This window comes from Pseudopipra pipra, chromosome 3 (genome assembly GCF_036250125.1).
Source record: "Pseudopipra pipra isolate bDixPip1 chromosome 3, bDixPip1.hap1, whole genome shotgun sequence".
Lineage (NCBI taxonomy): Eukaryota > Metazoa > Chordata > Aves > Passeriformes > Pipridae > Pseudopipra > Pseudopipra pipra.
Window position 1 is genome coordinate 87,083,747 of NC_087551.1, and position 14,393 is coordinate 87,098,139.

The following is a 14,393-nucleotide window of genomic DNA, read 5'->3' on the forward strand; positions in this document are numbered from 1 at the left end:
TTTAATATTATTTTACTTAAAATTATAGCAGAAACACATTGCACAAAATACAATATCTACATCTGTGCTGCCAGTCATTAAAACACTTTAGATGGTTGAAATTGTTAAATCTCCCTCAACTGGACAGAACTCAAGTGTCAAAGCTCAGTTTGTTTTCAGCATGCTTCATACTCAGCTGCTACCTTACCATTTTTTATTAGTGCTTAGACAGAAGTTGCACATCAAGGTCAGTCAGCACACTCACCAGTTGTTCACCGAGTTTACTCACCCTTTGACCTTCTTTGCCAGGTGGACCTTGGGGACCCTCCAGCAAACCCTGAAAATACAAACATTAGACAAATAAAACATTCAGTGTTATTTTCATCTTCTATTATTCTATAGAAGTAAGACTAGTCCAAAGAGCCAGATGTCAAGACAAGGCCTTTATTTCTAATAATAAAAATTGGTTATTCATAACAATTCTTTCAATGTTATGTTAAGGTTCAAGAAAAAATGCAAACAACAGTTATGACTCACATTCCACCATATAAAGGCTTTGGAAAAGAAAAGGTAAGTCAGCACTAATTAAGCATACTTATATTTAACTACAATATTATATGAAAAGTGAATATTCTATTAAGTTAGGATACCACATGAAAAAAGGAGAAAAAAATTATATTAAATGAAAGACAACTTACTCTACAACTCAAATTCAAATATAGGCACTGAAGGGGGAAGGGAAGGCAGGGAAAGGGAACTAAATATAGCAGAAGACCTTATGTTTGCTGCATTGTGAGAACTGGCCTGTGCTGTTTCCTCTGTGTGTCTGGCTCAGCTTTTCAAAACACTTCTGTGCCACTTTTTTCTCACTCTCTCCTCTGACCAGGCACAGGAACTCTGGGTGTTTTGAATATACCCTTGACCTGTGAGCTTTCTCTCTGAACTTAGTGCAAGAATCTGCCTTTTTCAATCACAGATGGAATCACAGACCAGTTCTGACACTTTAGGGCTTTAATTTTATATCTGATTAATGTACAATGTAATCATAAAGCCTTCAAATAACAACTCAGAACAACTCAAAGCAGTCATTCTCCCTTCCACTCCCACTTTATTTTATGAGTCATCATGGAACATGTTACTTTGAGGAAGCAATTCAATTTCCATTATAGTAACAAGAAACATGAAATCAGTTTCAGTGCAACAAGCAAAGAGTATGGAACAATTCTACTTTGTATAATGAAAAAAAAAGTCTCGTATGCTATATTGCATATTGTTACAGGGTGTAATAAAATTAAAGAACTTACCTTTAGTTTATAAAAGAGTTCAAAATATTAAAATATTAAATTCTTAGCCATTTAAAGGACTCGGACTGGGGCATTGCTTCAGCTTGAATTATTTTTTAGTCAGATTCAAACTCCTAATTTAGAATCAACTACACATATTTATTGCCCCAATAAGGGTGAACTTAGGCCCCCTGAGAATCATGATTTTAAAAGGAACCCAGATTTCCAAAAATTATTTTGAAAAGTTCATTTATGATCTCTAATTCCCAAGATAAACTTGAGAGAGTAAGCAGACATTTCAAAGCTACTAGCTCATAGATCTTCAAGTAATGTTTTAAGTTGATTAGAATGAAGTCTGACTTCAATTTTAAATAAAAGTAGTCACTTCAAGAGCTTTTCCATTCCTATCTTTTCTCCACTTTCAAACACTGAAGCTAAAAATGTACCTCAGAGAGTATTTCACTACAGGATATTTCTTCTTTTATTTCATTTTATAGTGTAAACAGGAAAAGGTTTAGGATCTTTTACAAAGTTGATGCACACCATTTTCATCTTTCACCATAAGTTTATGGAACTAGAATATACATGACAATGTTGTGTCCAACAAATAAATCATGGTAAGTTCATTACAGCGCAAAATATGTAGCTTACACATGCACAAAACCATAAAGCAGTATGTCAATGTGACCTCTGTAAACCTTCTTTAGTTTTTCCTCAGGTTAACGCAGAACTTGCAGAGAATTCTGTCTGTCCAAATGTTAGCAATATTCTAATTCTGTAAAGAAATTCTGGGAATTCAGGAAGAGGTGGAATTTTGTTTTGTTAATCTTTCATTTCTAGTGACAACTTACGCAGGGGAATGAGACGAAAACCTGCAATGTCTGTTTTATGGCGGAGGAAATACTTAGCCTCACATATCTGCACAATAAGGCTCCAAGGGGACAAGAATTACACAAGAATGTAACTGCACAATAATGATAATTAATAGCCAACATTTTTGTCCAAGAACTACTTTTATTCTTTTTCTTCTCTCTACAATATTATTGTCTAGAAAAAGGAACCAGATAAGGAGATTTATCTTCAAGGAAAGGGAGGAGAGCAGCGTACAATTGGTAACTAGGCAGGGAGGACTCCCCTGTACAAGGAGCCATATCCTGATATTGAAACAGAGGTAAAAGTTCACATCAACTTCAGTGGGATCTTCGGTTTAAAAAGTGATAGAACAACATGGGGCATGTTAACTAACGCAGCTGTGAAACTGTAGTAACTTGGCCAGAGTAATGACCTAGCACTGCTATCCCTGCTCAACATTCACTGAAAGGTATCCTGGAAAAATAACTGCAGAAGAAACCTGCAGGAGAAATATAAAAGAACCCTTTTCTACAGAGAATTCTGTCTGAAGGGATGAATAAAACTTGAACTCCTATAAAACTTATCAATGAATAGAAATATGTATTTGTAGGAAGGTAAATCAAAGTATTTCTTAGGTCTTATTCCTATTTAACTTCTGGAGATCTTTGTTTGGAGATCAAGGATCAGCTGTAAATTGTGTTGAAAACATTTTTGTCAGAAGGGAATCTATTGTACATGTATCATCTCCCCAGTTAAACAACATCCAAAGCAATTAAAATCATAGAATCATAAAATGGTTTTGGTTGGAAGGGACCTTTTAAAGGTTGTCTAGTCTAACCCTCCTGCAATGAGCATGGACACCTTAAACTAGATCAGGTTACTCAGAGCCCCTCCAACCTGGACTTGAATGTGTCCAGGGATGGGGCATCTACCGCCTCTCTGGGCAACCTGTTCCAATCTTTTACCAGCTTCATTGTAAAAAGCTTCATTATTATAACTAATCTAAATTGACCCTCCCTCAGTTTAATACCATTATGCCTTGACCTATTGTAACAGGTTCAACTAAGAAGTCTGTCTCCATCTTTTCTATGGGCCCCCTTCAGGTAATGAAAGGTAATTGAAATGATTCACTGTGTGTCACTCTGATACTCTTGAACTGCCCAGAGGATGGGTATGCTGATGAGCAAAAGAACATCTAGGAATAGTACAAGGCAAAGTGAGATATAAAAACAGCCTATTCCTGTGACATCAGACTGGCAGGAAAATATGATGCATCCTTAGAGGTGGCCTAATATGTATAGGATTTTTCTGACGCTGCAAGGCCACCTTTGAGGTTGGAAGGTGGTAGCCTTCTACCTACTCCACAGAGAAGTGAACTAAAATAACAAACACAGTCTATAAAGCCTGTTCCTGTCATGGACCAGGCAAGCCCCTCGGAGTCAGATACCTGAAAGAGCTTGAGGAACATGAAGTGTAAATGTCTTGAACGCTACCGTGTAGCTTGGGAAAAAAAAATCAGTAAACAGGGGATGTGGTTAAGGGCATCTGAAACTTAGAAATTCTGTCACAGTGAATAAGGATGGCTATGAAAAGAGATGAAGCATGATGCACAGGTAGGCACAAGAGGGTTGTACAAAATCTTGAATAAGGAGAGCAGAAACTTGTGAATTCCTCTATAAGAGGTAAATCGTAAAGGGAAGCGCTGACAAGGGAAAAGGTGCTGATTAGAATATAAAATAGAAAAAGCAAACACACTATGAAGTGTGTGCTGACAGATATTTAAACGAAATATCATCAAAGCTTAGTCTAAGCTTTACTTAAGGGTATCCAGGAAAAACAACAGATTTAAAAAATGCTGCAGTAGAATAAGTGAGCTTTTAAAATAACTTGCTTGTCAGTGGAAGTACCAGTAGAAATTAACATTTTAATACTTAACAGCTAATATTTTTTGCAAGTATCAAGAGATAAAAGACAACAAGAATTATTTAACTTGAGATAGTAAAGGAAAAACGTGTTAGGAAGTGGCAGTAGAAGTAGCTACCAGTTCAGCCTGTTAAGCTGTTTTAAGTTTCAGAAGCTATTAACTTAAAATGTATGGGCCAGCATGTAGCTATCAGAAGCTGCTTACTATAGAAGGGCTAAAATCCTGTCACGTGACTCTGCAGATACAAAAATGTTGGTAAATACATGATAGATCATGACGAGCATCTGCAGAGATGTGGTGGAGACCTGGTTCATTAATTTAATTACTCAGAGTAACTGCCTAAACACATACTCTCAAAAAGCAAAGTTTTTATTGTGACCTCTCAGTAAATAAAACAAAGTTAAAAAAAAAATCCCCGCTGAAGTAGAAGAGTGAGGCTACTTAAAGTTGTTATTCATATGACTTATTACGGAAGCTTATGGTGGATACCAAGACAGTAAAACATTACACAAGAATGTATATTTTTGGTATTCTGAAAGTTGCTTCAAAACACAGCTGATAGTTTTTGAAGCAGAAGGCTACATAGCTGCCTTATGTACTTGTAGGTAGTGTTCCTGAAATACATTCCAAGCTGAAATACGTTTCCTTCTCAAAACAAATTAAATATAATGCAAATGCTAAAAATAACAAGGCAGGTCTAATTAAAGCACAAAAATTATTTCCTTGTAGACCCTTATAGATTGGTTTGTGTGTACTATACACAAACTACTCTCATCCAGTTTTTCCTCACTGAATTCCAGTAAACATAAGACCTCAATTTTTACAAAATAAATGCTACTAGATGGGGAGAAAGTGTATGTAGTTTAGTGAGATAAGTCAAGCAAAGACAGAGATAGCCTAAATTAGGTTTGCAGAAACACCTTCTGCTAATGCAAGAATAGGTCATTTTTTAACCATTAGAATATGCAAGCTTTTACAATGCTAAAACTTGCCACTTCAAAAACACCTACCTATAATAGACATGACTTGGCTAAGGAATCTGAAAACATTTTGTTGATAAACAGAAAGGTATAGCTCTGCTGAAACAACATCAACATTAAAACACTTTTAAAAGCAAACTGGTGGGCAATTCCCACTGCAGGGGTTTGACCTAGTTTTTTTAAAGCACAATCCTTGTCTAGATAAGGAAAAGTCATCATACTGTTGAATTATATATACAATGATCCCTCTGTAAGCTCCTCAAGCAGAGCAGTACAAAATTACACAATTCAACAGGTGATCACAGATTCCCAGATTCCTGACAAAGCACAGCTTGTGGTCACAGTGAATAACTGCATCCTGACTAACCTGAAGAGCCTTCTCCAGCCACTCAAATACTGCTTGTGGGATGGATGGTACTGCTGTGGACAGACTGATGCAAGAACATCACAGCATTCCAGACAGCATGCAACAAGATGCATTTCAATTAGGTCTTAAATGCATCTACTCATCAGGAGGTGTTTGCAGAGAACAAGTTCTGTTGTGCAGGTCATGACTGTCACTGTGATCCTTCTACCGTATTTTGAGGGTATTTTTCTCTTGGGCCTATTTGTACCATATTGAGGGGATATAAATGGCTTCCTCTCAGGTAAAAACAGACTATCATACTCAGCAAGCAAAGGAGCTGAAATATGAATACCTTCCCTGCAGTCAACATGGCTACAGTGTTGGTTTCTCAGGTATCTTCAAGGCAATTTACTTGCTTTGGCTGTCCTGCTGCCCTACCTTGAAGCCCAAACAGGAGGGTGAGGAAGAGGGATATGACTATGATCGTTTCCTCTTCTTGTCCAAAGGACTACCCATTGCCAATCACATGGTAACACACAGAGCTCACAGACGCACCTCACTGTTACAAATATGTGGGAATATACAAATATGGGGAAAATGGCACAGGAAAATCACAGAAAGATAACTAATCTCCTGTTGTATTGCCATTTATGAGGGAAATTAGACTACCTCTATCTTCACCATTTCTGAACATGACTTTGTCTTATTCACATCCTTACTGAAGTACATCCACTGTACACCATGTTGGTCTCAGTGTTACCATTCTGTTTTGCTACCAGGCCATTTTTCTTTCAAAACTGCGGCCAACCCATTTACTTCTTTGAGAAAGGAGACAGCATTTAGCAGAAGTATTTCAGTCTGCCAGAATACATGATCAGCCACATTTTCATGATAATTTATTACTGGAGCAAACAGAAAATATGTTCCTCACTGATCTCATTATGCTTTGGGTTTGGCTATTTCTTTAACTCTCTCTGGTAACTTAACTTGAAGTCTACGTTTCTTGAGAGACAATAATTTCAAAGGGAAATTGGAAGAGCAATTTCACAGAAGTTCACACTTCATGAACATAGTACTTTTAATAAACATAGGCTTATTTGTGAGTAAAAAAAGCATTATTTAAAATCCTGCAGAGTAATTTGAAATGATTTATTACATTGATGTCTACTGCATATGGGACTATTCTCAAATCATTCTTCTAATGGAGGACATATAAAGCGCATTCATGCCAATTTAGCAGAATGAGAATGTTTGAAAAACAAATTTTATATGAAGCTAAGATATCAATCTTCACTTTTGCCTTCAGTATCAGTATTACTGCACAAAGAAGATAAAAACTGGACTTTAACTGCTAAAACATTTTCTATATTAATAGAGGTAATCTTAATAGGATCTACTCCCATACTTAAAAAGTGCCTTTTGAAGAAGAGCATATTTGTGAGAGCTAAAGATCACTATATTTTATGCAAAACAACTGAACACTTTAGTATTGTCATGAAATTAATATACCTCAATTAAAAAAGCACGAATAGATAAAATTCAGATTTTTTCTTAGAGTATGTGCAAGAAAAAAGAGATTTAGAATGAAAATGTAATTTTCTCTCTATACTTTATTAAGTAGAATTGCTTTCCTTTATGTCATTCCATGAAAAGAAAGTGAGGGCAATATTTGTTGAGTTGCTTACTAATGGAGGGTGTGTGTCTCCTTCTTTAGCTTCACATGAATAACTGAGGAAAAAGCTGTGTAATCTGTTGCTGATATTTCTTTACGAAGGGGAGAGCCAAAAGTTACAAGTGAAGCTTGCCCGGACCTGAATCTGCAACTTCCTCCCACAGCCGCCTACACGCCACACTAGTGTGTCAGCTTCCTTTGGCTCCATTTAACCAGACCCAGGAGCCAACATTCCAACTATCTGTTTAGTAAGCAAGTCTTGGGGACTTCTGTCTGTGACCGACTTAAGCCTCAGCTTCTGAGTAAACACTTGGTGCCATCTGGATGACTATTTTATAACTCCTGAAAGGGATAGGTCCGCAGGAACGTATGGATGGACGCTCGTTTTCCTCAGGAACCAAAAGCAGCGTATCGAGTGTCGAGAGGAATAGTTATCATATATTTTACAAGAGATGGCTACGCTACCTTCCCTCACCTGTCACTCTTCTGACACGGCACGCACAGGCTTAAGCTGGGGATACCGGAGAGGGCAAGCTGCAGAGCCAGCTGTGACCCTGCAGAAAACAGTCCCCAGCTTCTGCCACTAAATCCCATATTTTGACAAAGCCACACAACAGAGCAGTAAAATCCCTCCCGTTTCTTCTCTGAAGGTTCCTTAGCTACAGTACAATTGATCAGGGAACTTAAACTTTAAAAAAAACCCCACAGATTGCTGCATAAAGTGGACATAATAAAGGAGAAAAATTCAAAATATATTTGCAGCATTTATTCATAAGACACCTGAAAAGTACTAAAGAAAAGAGACACCTAGTACTTACAGAGAAATTCAGAACATAGCAGAGAAATTAAAGGCTGCATAAAGAACCAATCATGACTTTGGACTACTCCCATGAAACTACCATCATAGATGAGGAGACAAAATAAATATGTATATCTGGACTTGTGTAGTGTTAACTGACTCCATAGAAACATAGGAAAACTTTACAGCTTTACTAAAAGGGCTCAAATATGCACATATATATGTCAAATTTACAATAAAATGCATTTGTGCGAAAAATGCCTCAATCAAACAAATATAATTAAAACTACTGAAATTACTAATTTCATTAGGATTTTACATAAAGCCTATAAACTTTTTCATATATTTTTTTTTTACAGCTTAGAATATTTTGTGCTATAATGCTGTTTCTTTTCTCTAATTCTTTATGCATGATTGATGAAATCATATTAACAAGACTTCCATATGTGCCTTAAAGAAATGTACAGAAACATATTCAACTCTAATCCCATCTCTTTCTGAAATCTCTACTATTGTTGCAAGTAAGAAATTTTGTTAAGTGTGCATGTGTTAGAATTTCAGTATGAAATTTCTGTTAAGGACATCAAACAGGATGATCCAGAGCTCTACTATTTTTTTAGATCAATGCACTTTATGAGCTATGAAATTTCTATTTCAAACTCATAAAATAATTTTTGCAACTTAAAAAGCAATGGTATTGTTTCCTCTGTTTTGCAGTTTGGCATATCCTCATGTACCTAATAGGTTGTTACAGCTGTTGGGTATTTATGAATTCTGCCATACATACTACCTCAAAGTATCCCTCATTTCATACGATAACGGCTATATCTGTCAGCTGAACACTTAAAAATACAGGTTTTTCCTCCAAGTACTGGCAACTTCACTCTCTTCTATATTTTCTCATGTTTCCATGCTTCTCATGGTTCTGAGTAGTGGGGGATTTCCTACTCATCAGGGATGCCTGAACACTTTTAGACACAGAGTCACTGACATATTTTAGACTTTTGCAGGTACCAATAGCACAGAAAAATGAAAATACAAGAGTTTCTACTATTTGCTGTTACATACCCCTGTAAATTAACTACAGACAACTCTCCCTAGACCAAAGGACCATGAACCATGTTTGGAAATGACTGCAGTGAAGCAGTCTCAGTCTTTTGCCACCTTCACACTCCCTATGCTGAGGACAGGACCATGGTACAGGTCTGTGTATGGGGAGAATGTTCTGACCCTGAACAACACTGCTGATGGTCTAGTTTATACTGATTCTAGAATATACTAGATCTCCTCAGCTTATTCCACTGATGTATGATTTCTATGGAAATTTCTAGGAACGGAAAAGCTGCACAGGGCAGCAGAGCTCTGTATAACACCATCATTTTCCACCTGTTTCACTGTGCAATTGAACTGAGGCAGAAGATCGGTGAGCCAGGCTCAGTTGGAGCAAAACCAAGTCCCTTTTAATATTCCCTCTCTCCCTGCCCAAAAGTCACATTTTGGACTTAGCTCTAACAGTGTGTCATAATTTTCACTCCTCTTCCCTCCTTGCCCCTCAGCACAATAATTTATTTATCTTTTGCATAAAAATAAATAATTTTCAAATTAGGAAAAAATAAATACGACTATAAGCAGAGGATAAATTTATGACACTATGCCTGAGTCCCAAATGAATGGAACATTTTAAAACTTTGCTTTAACTGAAACACTTATGCCACATTTTGGGTATAACAGCATGAATGGTCCTGACATAATACGTTCTCATTAAGTGACTCATGGATCTTGACATTATCTGACCTACTTCTTATTCACAGTGAGATATGACATCTTCCATTCATGATTATATATTGTAGGAGTCATGGCCACACAGAAGTCACACAAATAAAACAACTCTGAGGACTAGATTTTCCCCTAGCCACCATCATTCATGTCATTCATCTTCTTTTAGCTCTTGCCAGCAGAAACGCGTGACTATTTACAGTGGCAGGGAGAGAAAGCCTTCCTGCTGGGCCACATATTCCCACACTGTTGTAATCTGTCTTCAAACTGCTAAACCCTTATCTCTTCTCTCAGTTAGCAGCTACACAAAAACCACATTTCAGTATGTCAGTTACTAACATCCCTCTGCTTTCCGAAAATTTAAATATTTTCTTTTAAAAACTGTGAAGACAACCATCAGTGAATATACCAACACAGAGACATCTTGCTGTGCCTGTACTGACTGAACTAAAACATTTGCACAGCATTCTATAATCTAAGAAATGCAATTTTTTAATAGTCCATTTTATGAAAGTGAATCACATCAAATCACAGAAAGCGTAAGTTCAGTCAATTTGAAAGCAGCTTTTGATTTTTGATATTGTACTACTGACCTCCAAGTACAATTCTTAGGAAAGATAAGTGTCCACAACTGCAGCTTAACACAATGAACCCATTCAGAAGAGGAACATATTCAAGTGCTTCTATCAGAATGGATGTCATAATTTTTCCACAATTTACATAAAAAATGCTCTTATAGCGCACACAAAATAGATATCCTCAGTTCTTTTTCCTATCTTATCCTCAGACATGTCTTATTCCTATTTCAATGATCCCTTCAAGGCCTGCAAGAATCTATCTAAAACAAAACCTATCCAATCCATCCACTGCAGTAACGATCCTATTGCAGTTTACTACTACTATTTCAATATTAACTCTTCCAACACACCTTTTGACTGTATACTCAAGAGCTGAAGGACATAAATGGACCTGTTTACCTCTACCAAGACATGAACTACAGCAAAGAGTCACTGATCTTGGGACACAGTACTAACTTATCCCCAGGAAATCAAGACACAGAATATTTAGATTTCAGCATCCAAAAAACAAGTACCATAAAACATGGCAACTTAATTTTGAAGCCTTAAGAATAGAATTTATCATTATCATATGGGGTTCTGGTTATATCCTTCCATGTTTGTAAGATCTAATGGAGAAGTTGCTATGGTCTTGGAAATTAAAAGAGTGAAAAGACAATATATAATAATTTACATTATGAATGACAGTCCTTATGAAGTTTATTTAGGATTACATGGGTAATATGAATAGTGTAGAAGTAGTTCATAACACTGAGTTATGTTGGAAGAGCTACTGATATTGTGAAATTACAGCCTGAGAATTTGGGAGCTTCTGTCTATTTCTTTTTTTTTCATTTTTCCCGTGCTCTTTTGCACCATTCTGAATTGGTTTTATCCAAATAGACTATCCTTTATGGGAGGGCTTCTCCTTTCATTTCATGAACACAACCACTAGAATTCAAGCAGAATTTATTACTTTTACAAAGCAAAACTTGCCCTGGAGAATTTTGGGGACACTTTTCTTCAGGCTTTATACATGCTTGGGGCAAGGATCATTGCAAGAAAATTAAGAACATCTTCCACCATCTATATAGCGCTATGTAGCCAGAATACAGCCTGATACTGTATCTTAAAAGCATTAGTAATTTTTGCAAGCTTTACTGAAAAATGTTTTCCACTAAAAATAACAAGGGAATTCTTTCATTTCAACAAGCCTATACTATTTTCACACAGAATAAACAACATAATATTCTTGTTAGCATTTGGTGGGAAACGATGTTTTAAATGTGCTTTTTTTCATATTTACAGAATTCCTTTCACAAGCCATATAGAAAATGCTGAGGCACTCTAAAGAGAGGGACTTGGCTCTTATGTTTATTAGGGAAAGTATTTACACTGCAAATAAGTGAAAAATGTGCAGCATTTTTTAGGGATTTTCTTTTGTTTGTTTTTGTTTTACATGTACTCACACTCAAGGCAGCTGGTCCTGGAGGTCCTGCATCTCCCTAGTTAAAACAGGAGAGTAAATAAATCAGCAATCTCTTTAGTTAAATATATTTGACCTCTAGTCATTTTAGAGAATATGCACCACTGCAGAAGTAATTTCAGTATAATCATCGAACATGTTCATTATGAAAATGTGTGAGTAAAAGGATATTCTTTTCCAGTAATGGCAGACATATACACAGTTTGCCACAGGTTAAAGGGAAAAAAAATGACAAGCCTCTGCATAAATGACTCACAGCTATAAAAAAAAAAAAGCAATCCTTCAAAACACATTTGCATATGTTAAGTTACAAGCTGCAGCTTACATGCACAAGGTGGCTGCTGAAGTCAGTGTGACAGCTCACATATTTAAAGACATCTGACTGTGTAAAACATTCACAGAATTAGGTTGCTGAGGTACGAATCACATTTGAGACCGTCAGGTTTAGTTCATGGGAGCAAACAAGAACATCCACAGAGTAATTCAGAATCAAATTCAGTCTCCTGCTCAGAACTCCTTTTAAAATTTGTTGTGATAAAGAATACTTGTCTTCTGCATTTAGTCAGCCTGTATTGATATTCTTCAATCCTTAAATTACACAAATGGCAGCAGTGGGTGTTTGTCACACATAGTTATGGCAATGTGTTCACAACTGAAGAATGTCAGGCATACTCACATATACATACAACTTAATAGATTAAAAAAATACCTTTTCTCCTTTTGGACCAGCTGCACCAGGTCTACCTGGGTCACCTTTTAGTCCCTGGGCAAAGAAAAGAAATACTTATTTGTTGTCATCTGTGAAAAATGTTGGACTAAATCCTATAGTGCTTTGAATTACTATATACTAAACTGTTAAGCCTTAAAATTCTATCCCATTATTAGCACTATCTCAAAATCCTTTATTTTCATTATTTTGTGAACAGACAGATATCTATCGAAGACCACATGTGTCTTCAACACATAATTAAACGTATAAAATCAGTCTACTTTATTGTGCCCCATTATGGCAAGTAGCAAGTAGAAGTGCAAAGTTCCTTTGAAGTCCCAGTAGGTCTGTGTCTTGCATGGCCAACAAAGATAAAACAGAATACTAGACAGTACTAGTACATTCACTTAAACATCTCTAAAATTGGGAAAGAGGTAGAGATGGACAGAGAACTGCAGAGTCCATGTTTCAAGTAGCAATGCTGAGCTGGTGAGCTACAGGAAGGTACAGCTCAGAGCTGCTGCATATCTTCCAACACTCTCATCTTCATCAGTGTTTGAAAAGGCAATTAGAGAAATAATTGATTCTTTCATACTTCCTTCCTTACTTCTGCCTTCAGCTGGAGAAGCAAATACTATTGCCTAGCCTTACACATTACACATGCAGCAACTTCACACTTGCAGGGGCAGAGCGGTTTGGGTTGGAAGAGACACTTAAAGGTCACCTAGTCCAACCTCCCCTATAACCAACAGGGACATCGTCAACTGGATCAGGTTGCTCAGACCCCCATCCAACCCAACCTTGAACATTTCCAGGGATGTGGCATCTACAACCTCTCTGAGCAAACTGTTCCAGTTTTCACCATTTTTATTGTAAAGTATTTCCTATTTATCCCTATTCTGAATCTACCCCCTACAATATCTATTATACAGCTCTTCTGCTAACAAGTTCTCACCAGAAGCACTCCAAAAAAAAAAAAAAATCTTTAGCACCCAGCACATAATCTTTGTGGTCTTCTTGAAGTAAAAAAAAAAAAAAAATGGAAAAGCAAGGGGTTTTGTAATATGCCCAGCAATTTCAACCCATTCTGCAGCAACAATTGAACTTAATTCTCGTGCTGGACAAACCTACCAGGAACTCATTTTTGTGTAAGCCAAGAGCTTTGCTTGTGTCTTCCCTCTGATCACTGCTTTAGCAGCAAGGGACAGGAGACCATGTACAAGTTCAAAGATTTCACTTAGAAATGAAATGGCAACAATGTAGGCAATACAGGACAGAATCATAATGAGATACCACACAACTAGGCCACCATCATTATTATTCTGGAGGTTAAATAGGACAAGGATAGAAAAGATTAATCTACATCTGAATTACGGTTTACAAACTAAAGTTGTTCTTGGCTCCCTTTTTGTCCTTGCAAACTCTCTTCCTCAGTTTGCAATTATTGGAAAGATAGAGACAACTGGCACAAAAATGGTAACTAACATCTGTGCCTTGGTGGGTACAGAAACATTAAATCAGTGAGTGTTCTAAATACTGCGTATTTGTGCAACTTCACTTCCTGCTAAAATTACATTAATTCACCATCTGGAAGGAACATCATTTAGAACTATATGAGCATTTAAGTACCCACTTTGGATTAAATTTGTGGTTGTTGTAAATACCCCTGATTTAGCTTTGATTTGTCCTTTATTAAGCTTGCCAAATACGTAATAGTTAAATCAGAAGTAGTTTTAATGTTTGAACTTAAAAAATGTGATAGGCAGATGGATTCAAAAACCAAGCCAAAAAATTGCTTTCTTTTTACAATCTGCATATTTATGACATAGCCTTAATATTGTCTCCATTTACTACATTTTACTTTCCACCTCCTTCTCAAAGACTGCATAAAACACAGCCACTCCATATTCTAAAAGCCATTTTAGGGATTTTTCAGGTATGCAAACTGTATGGATTTGATTCAAAATCGATACTAGCAAATCAGCAGTGGAACAATATGCATGAGTTTAAGAATTAGTTCTCAGGCTGTA

The 14,393-nt window shown here is 36.6% G+C and overlaps 1 protein-coding gene across 7 annotated transcripts in view; it reads right to left on the bottom strand.

Annotated features, from left to right (window-relative positions):
• COL19A1 (collagen type XIX alpha 1 chain) overlaps window positions 1–14,393 on the bottom strand; it is a 189,124-nt gene that overhangs the window by 79,430 nt on the left and 95,301 nt on the right. For all 7 annotated transcript variants that reach the window (XM_064650213.1, XM_064650211.1, XM_064650212.1 and 4 more), the window contains 3 exons: window positions 12,364–12,417; window positions 11,638–11,673; window positions 269–316 (listed from right to left, as the gene is read on the bottom strand). In XM_064650213.1, coding sequence (XP_064506283.1) covers window positions 269–316; window positions 11,638–11,673; window positions 12,364–12,417 — 138 coding nt within the window. The remainder of the gene's footprint in view (window positions 1–268; window positions 317–11,637; window positions 11,674–12,363; window positions 12,418–14,393) is intronic.